Source organism: Botryllus schlosseri, chromosome 2 (assembly GCF_051294905.1).
Source record: "Botryllus schlosseri isolate E-star chromosome 2, Bs_hap1, whole genome shotgun sequence".
Taxonomy (NCBI): Eukaryota; Metazoa; Chordata; class Ascidiacea; order Stolidobranchia; family Styelidae; genus Botryllus; species Botryllus schlosseri.
The window spans coordinates 4,503,456-4,511,090 of record NC_137237.1 but is presented as its reverse complement, the minus strand read 5'-3'; the positions used below and the strand labels follow the sequence as shown (position 1 = coordinate 4,511,090).

General features: G+C 39.8%; 1 protein-coding gene across 1 annotated transcript in view; it reads left to right on the top strand.

Annotated features, from left to right (window-relative positions):
• Positions 1 to 7,635, top strand: part of LOC145433094 (sodium/glucose cotransporter 1-like) — a 98,599-nt gene that overhangs the window by 86,835 nt on the left and 4,129 nt on the right. Inside the window, exons 2-11 of the mRNA XM_080310023.1 lie at positions 2,790 to 3,008; positions 3,072 to 3,248; positions 3,305 to 3,469; positions 3,534 to 3,720; positions 3,785 to 3,993; positions 4,053 to 4,188; positions 6,089 to 6,205; positions 6,265 to 6,406; positions 6,476 to 6,644; positions 6,713 to 6,832. Of these exons, the coding sequence (XP_080166149.1) occupies positions 2,892 to 3,008; positions 3,072 to 3,248; positions 3,305 to 3,469; positions 3,534 to 3,720; positions 3,785 to 3,993; positions 4,053 to 4,188; positions 6,089 to 6,205; positions 6,265 to 6,406; positions 6,476 to 6,644; positions 6,713 to 6,832 (1,539 nt within the window). The 5' untranslated portion in view covers positions 2,790 to 2,891. The remainder of the gene's footprint in view (positions 1 to 2,789; positions 3,009 to 3,071; positions 3,249 to 3,304; positions 3,470 to 3,533; positions 3,721 to 3,784; positions 3,994 to 4,052; positions 4,189 to 6,088; positions 6,206 to 6,264; positions 6,407 to 6,475; positions 6,645 to 6,712; positions 6,833 to 7,635) is intronic.

The following is a 7,635-nucleotide window of genomic DNA, read 5'->3' as shown; positions in this document are numbered from 1 at the left end:
AGCAGGCTACATTTTATAGTTGTCTACAATACCTACGAATTGTTCTACAACAATCTTAACTCTACGTAAACGTGTTGCATTATATTCACTAACTCTAGTTTTGATTTCACGGATTGATGTATTTCAGCTATCGAATGCTCAGCTATGTCAGAAGCATCCATCCATTCTATAGCGTGGTACGCCAATGACCACATATTGTAGGCTTACCATACGTCCTCTTTTAAGAGGATTTGTCCTCTTTTTTGACTTTTTTGAAAGTGTCCTCGGAGGACGCCCTTTTGTCCTCTTTTTTGAGATTTTGTCCTCTTTTTTAGGATTTAGAGCAGATTTAGAGCAAATTGCGAGTGATATGCCACATATTAGCACAGACGTGAAGCTCCAACGGGTGAAAAACGGTGATTTTAGCTCTAAGCGAAAAGATGACCTTTTTTTTTTTTTTTTATTTTTTAGTCATCCACCTGGCAATGTGGGGAGAAAAACGGTATTTTGAGTTCTGAGCGGAAGAGATGACCTTTTTTTTTTTTTTTTTTGATTTTTTTAGTCAACCGATCACAAAGTGGGAAAAATTAACCGATTTTTGAGAATTTCACTCCGGATCTACAAGTTGCAAATTTCTGAAAAAGTGTCCTCTTTTTTGATTTCCAAAATATGGTAAGCCTAACATATTGTCCATTCTGTAATTGATCTCAAACATCGTGAAATTCCAAATCTATGCATCGGTACGTGTTAGCTCGTATACGGTACCCTATTTTTTCTCTTACAGTGAGTACAACGCAAATATTTGGACGTGAAGGACAAAGGGGGATCGTAAGGGGCTGAACTCACATTTTCACCAGGAGCAGTGTGAGAGGGGAGAACCATAGCCGGAACGAACGAAAAGTATTTATATTTAGATTTATAGTGCTCATATAATACGCTGTATGTGTATATGTTGGTGTAGTCAAAGCGGAATTGAATACTCACATCTCGCTCATATCACAATGTTACAAACCAACAACCGATGTAAAATTGTGTCATAATATGACAGTATTTGCTCTAAAACTCCCAAAAGGCCGTCGCTGCATATGGCAACAAAAGGCATCCGCAAATACTGTTCAACAGTCCACAGAAGCCTTCATTCCATATCGTGAATTACCATTATGTAAAAGGCTCGTGAAGTATAAACGGATTATTTGAAAAATTAAAATCTGTGAGCCAGTCAGGTTGTCCGCTATGGACTGCCGTAGTTATAATGTTAAACTACATTGAGTGGAGTGTGGATTTAACTGAGGTTAATGTGGAGCGATGAGGGCTTTATCTGTAGGCAGACCTGGACAGCTAGATTATCCTAAATGTCTAATTAGATTAATTAGAGAGATTTGCCGGTAGTCTAATTCCAATCTAATTTGTAAAAAAAGTGAAGCTCTATTTTAATTGTAACCTAATTTTTGGTCTTCCTGAAAATGCTACAGTAGGAATGTATAGTGCGAAACGGGCCACGCTTGCTCTATATACGCTTGCCATTCCCATACATTTAATAATGAACTCTGATTTGATATAAACCGCATGACATCGATTCAGTTTCCAAGCTTTCGAGAATTCAGCAATTCCAATTATAATCTAATTTGGAATAGTTAAGCCTATAGTTGTCCAACTCTGGCATTAGGTGTACGCTTGGTATCATTTTCCAGATGATTGACTCTGAACCAGGGGAACTCAAGCCACCTAGAAGCGAGACAGCCGTTCATCAAGGATGATCAAAAATGACTTTTTCTTCAAATTGTACTGGCTGCTTGATAAAAATGTTAGGTTACCTAAAAAACGCTGCACGCCAATTTTCGTGCAATTCTGGCCTATAGAGGCATTGCTATAACAGAAAAAATTGGAATTATTCAATAAAAATAAATATAAAGTTTGGTCGAATTTTACTGGCTACCCCACGAAATTGTTAGATTGTCTGATAAACGATGCTCAACTAATTTGATTCAATTCGAACCAGTAGAAACGACGTTATTGATGTTCAAAATTTGAAATTTCGAATCATGGTATTTACGGTGGGTGGATCGATAATACATAATAATTGAAGAATTTCCAAATCCATGATTTTGTACTCGAATAACTTCGCTTCTACGGGTTGGAATTTAGCCAAATTTGTTGTTCATCGTTTTTTCGGGCAATCCAACAATTTCGTGAGATAGCCAGTAAAATTTGATAACAATTAATGTTTATTTTTATTAAATAAATCCAAAACTTTTCTCTCTTGTAACAATGCCTCTATAGGTCGGAAATGCGCCCAAATTGGTGTGCAGCGTTTTTAGGTGACGTAACAATTTCATCAAGTAGCCAGTGCAATTTGAAAAAAAAATCATTCTTGAACATCTCTGCTGTACATCCTGGACGCGAGCAGGTGGAATCATTATGTTTTAATATGAAACGAGATGACACGGCTAGATAGTTTGGCGTAGGCTCATTTAATCGCACCGTTTGATCTGTCAGGTGCGGCTTTTGCTGCATTTAGGATATCAATATAGGTATAATGAAAAAGAGACACGTTTGACCAATTTAAAAGCTGGTCGCTAATGGACATTCAAAGAAAAGAAAATAGATTCGCTTTTCACGATTTAGTGTATAGCCAGGTGCTAAAGGTGGTCATGCCCCCTCATGATTTTGGACTCGACTTGGCGAAGTCATATTTCTGGCTTACGTCACAATCGATTGAATCCCAGATTTGTTGGGATTTCTCGGCTACCGTATAATTTTCTCTCCCATCTTGCATACGTCCGTGCAAATCACGACAACATACTTTTCAGTCCACACGTGCAGTAGGGGTATAAAAGCTGTTAAAAAGGCAATACCAAGCGGCACCAACAAGGAAAAGGGCTGAAACTCCCTGTTCTAGCCAGACCGTGGTAATGGATGATATTGCAACGACTCAAGACCCCAGTTCACTTCCAAGCGCCAACCTCGAAGTATGGGACTTTGTGGTTATCGCAGTGTATTTTGCGTTCATTTTGGCTGTTGGGATATGGGTGAGTAATCTTGATCGCTTTACAAGAGTCTATTTCTGATTTGTAAAAATTATTCTATGTTAGGCGATGTGCCGTACTAACAGAGGCAGCGTCGACGGATTTTTTCTTGCCGGAAGAGATATAACGTGGTTCCCAGTAGGGGCCTCGCTCTTCAGCAGTAATATCGGAAGCGGGCACTTTGTAGGGTTAGCAGGCACCGGAGCAGCGGCTGGACTCGCTGTCGGAGGATTTGAGTGGAATGTAAGTTGAATATGGTATCGTAACACTTTTTATCTCATATTTCGTGTTGTATTAAGGCGATGCTGACATTATTTTTGCTTGGCTGGATATTTGCACCAATCTACATCGCTGCTGGCATCGTCACGATGCCGGAATATCTGAAAGCCAGATTCGGCGGGGAAAGAATACAAATTTATCTATCGATTCTATCACTTCTGCTGTACATATTCACCAAAATCTCGGTGGTTTTACCATAATTTTCAATCAAAATAAGCATACATTTCACACCAACGATTGTGTCTGCAGGCAGATCTGTTTGCGGGAGCGATCTTCATACAGGAAGCACTTGGTTGGAATCTTTACCTTGCCATGGTTCTTCTGCTGGCAATCACAGCTCTGTACACGGTAACTGGCGGACTAGCGGCCGTGATATACACCGATACGGCACAGACCTTTATTATGACCGCTGGAGCGATTGTGATGATGGCGTTATGTATGATTCCATACTCGTGTATTTGACTGATCAACAAATTATAGCAATGTTCTTGGTTATACAGCTTTTTCGAGGATAGGAGGATACGACCAACTTGAGCCAAAATATATGAATGCCATCCCATCTGTACAACCTGAGAATCATTCTGAATGTGGCGTTCCTCGTGCCGATTCTTTTAACGTTTTAAGAGACCCTGTAGAAGGTGATTTGCCCTGGCCGGGACTTATTTTTGGGTTGACTGTCATCTCGACATGGTACTGGTGCACGGATCAGGTCAGTTTCCGGTAGTAAATAAATGATTGCTGCGAGATCGTTTGGACGGTTGCTTTTAGGTAATTGTCCAACGGACGCTAGCTGCGAAAAACTTGTCGCACGCGAAAGGAGGCTGCGTGATGGCTGGGTTATTGAAAATCTTACCGATGTACATGATGGTGATGGTGGGAATGATGAGTCGTATCGTGTTTACTGGTAATAAATAGGCCTAAGTATAGTGCTTAATCCGTGTCTTGATAGTGATATTGATATTGTAAAGCTTATACTGCTCCTTATTGAAGTGTATCTTTCCTTTCGTTTTCTACTTACGCACTTGAAGTAGATTTTGACGTGACTTGACAATTTCTACTTTTACTTATTTTTGAGTAGAAATTCGTGACGGTATTTTTACTTCTACTCGAGAGTAGCCACGGTGACTATTTTGACCACATCTGGCGAATTGGTGATATAGGCAGTAGGCACACGTTTCTCGCATCCACTTCACTGACCTCAAAATAATGCAGGTTACAAGTTTCGTCTTGATTTTACCCAGAGCAACACAACTCTTAAAATATTTTGTTCGAAAGGCAATTATTTCCGTCCCATATTGATACCAGACCTGAGATCGCGTGTATACCTCCATGGCTCTGTGGGAACCGTGGTATAGCACTAGGGCTGAATTTAAAACAAATGGTTGTTTAAAACACTTTGTTTAAATCATGAAACATAATTGTGTTTTTTAAGTTGTATAATTATGCCATAAATGTGTAAATACTTTCCAAAAAACACGTTGTATGAGCCTATACGGACGATTACCACCCGCTACAGCCGACGTATACGATATGGGGTGGTTGGAACCCTCAAAATAGTCGGTTCAACAGCTTTAGTACGTAGATACTTCGTCAAAGGAGCTATATTTACCCTATATTTTCAATTGTTCATCTCAGACCACTATGACGTCACAATTTGATATTCGTGACGTCATGGATTTAAAAACAAGCAAACAAAAAACAATGAAAAAACGTGGTTTAAACAAGGACCTTGTTTTAATCATGTTTGTTTTAAATGCAGCCCTATAGGTGGGACGTTATCCTGGACCCTAAATTAGGCTTACCATATTTTGGAAATCTAAAAAGAGGACACTTTTTCATAAATTTCCAACTTTCAAAACCGGAGTAGAATTCTCAAAAACCGGTTAATTTTTCCCACTTTGTGACTGGTTAACTAAAAAAAAAAAAAAAAAAAAAAAAAAAAAGGTCATCTCTTCCGCTCAGAACTCAAAATACCGTTTTTCTCCCCACATTGCTAGGTGGATGACTAAAAAAAAAAGGTCATCTCTTCCGCTCAGAGCTCAAAATACCGCTTTTCTCCCCACATTGCTAGGTGGATGACTAAAAAAAAAAATAAAAAATAAAAATAGGTCATCTCTTCCGCTCAGAACTCAAAATACCGTTTTTCTCCCCACATTGCTAGGTGGATGACTAAAAAAAAAAAAAAAAAGGTCATCTTTTCGCTCAGAGCTAAATTCACCGTTTTTCACCCGTCGGAGCTTCACGTCTGTGCTAATATATGGCATATCACTCGCAATTTGCTCTAAATCTGCTTTAAATCCTAAAAAAGAGGACAAAATCTCAAAAAAGAGGACAAAAGGGCGTCCTCCGAGGACACTTTCAAAAAAGTCAAAAAAGAGGACAAATCCTCTTAAAAGACGACGTATGGTAAGCCTACCCTAAATGGGCCATTATCCTTTCTTGGACTGACTTGGTAGAACCTTACGTATCCTGGCAAACGTTATCCATTTATATTTCTCACTGTGTAGCATAATGAAAGTCTTCTGCTACCTTGGGCCTTAGGGCACTCGTAGTTCCAATGCGTTCCCATCTGTTGATTTTATACAATATAGTCTACATGCGCATTGCACATGTTCTACAGCAGTATTCGCAATCAATTCAGCTTGTACTTCGTATCAGCGCGAACACTGTAACCGGTAGCCGTCGTGCTGCCAGCGCCACCGAATCGACTAGGGCCAACTACATTATATATTCCCCACTATCGCAAAATGAGAACAAATGCTATTAATGTTGCCGTTACGGTCATCATATTTCCGTCTTTACAGACGCTGTTGGATGTGCAGTCCCGGAACTCTGTGAACAATATTGCGGAACATCAGTTGGATGCACCAATGTGGCTTATCCGAAGCTGGTGCTGGAAATAATGCCAACAGGACTAAGAGGTACGGGGGGACGTTAGCAATTTTAATGTCTCCCCCTTATCTGACAAAAATAAAAACAGGGCTGATGCTTGCGGTGATGATGGCCGCCCTTATGTCGTCACTGACATCCGTCTTCAACAGTAGCTCGACTTTGTTCACGTGTGACATTTGGACTAAAATTCGCAAAAATGCTTCGCAGCGAGAGCTGATGGTGGTCGGCCGGTACGGGAGAATCATTTTTCGTTTTCTAGAAAAGTCAGTCGATTGTAAGTTTATGAATAATAATTTCAGAGTCTTCATATTGTGCATGGTCGGTGTAAGCATCGCATGGGTGCCTATAGTGCAGGTTGCTGCAAGCGGACAGCTTTTCGACTACATTCAGTCGGTTTCAAGCTTCCTGGCTCCGCCTATTGCCGTAATATTCGTCATGGCGATGTTTTGGCCGAGATTGAACGAAACGGTGCTCATAATGAATTACAGCACCCTGAAATTAAGGGTGTCAGTGATGTGCGATCCTGTTCATTTCAGGGAGCGTTTTGGTCGTTAACCATCGGGTTGGTCATTGGGATCATACGAATGATTTTAGATTTTGTTTACGCCGCGCCACTATGCGGAGAGGAAGACACAAGACCAGCAGTGGTCGCAAAAGTTAGTATCTTTGACATATGCAGCCTAGTATATGAAAGTCTTCTATAATATTTCTAAATATGTTGGATGACTCTTCAACGTACCAAGTAATTCAAAACCTATATAAGGTGTCGGCAACTCTTTCAATCTTGTGCTGAGGCTCCATAGCTTTATAACGTGTCAGTAAATACCACTAGTCAACACCAGAAAAGTAGATGAGGTATCAGAAACAACAAGAATCATGTAAATTGTAAATGTTAGCTGAATAACGGTTGCGGTGCCCCAATTAGTTTTATTTGATGCGAATGCGAAGTGGACCAAAATCGCTTGTTGTAAGTTGCAGAGATGAGCATGGATTAGGATTAGGTTTTGAAAAAACAGGATTTGTGAAATTTTGTCGGATTTGGATTGGATTTGGATTAGAGATTTTTTTTCGAAACGGATTAGGATTTGGATTGGATTTACCTATTTTCTGGGAGATTGAAATGTCTTTTGGCGAATGGCGACAAACTTTATTCAGATCAGTTATTAATGTACTCATGGTTAGCAAGTTATCTTGAATCAAGTGAATCGTTGGTTGAGAAAGAAAATTTTCGAATCCCTCCATTGCATAAATTAGTATTTTTTCTGAATTTCCAGTTGGAATCGGATTAGGATTGGATATGGACATGAATATGAAAAAGTTATGGATTAGGATTTGGATTTGGATTTGAAGGTTCGGATTTGGATTGGATTAGGACATAGAAATTTCAAATCCGCTCATCTCTGGTAAGTTGGTAGTCCGATAGTATGCCGACCCGTGGCGTAGATTCGTACGGATATTC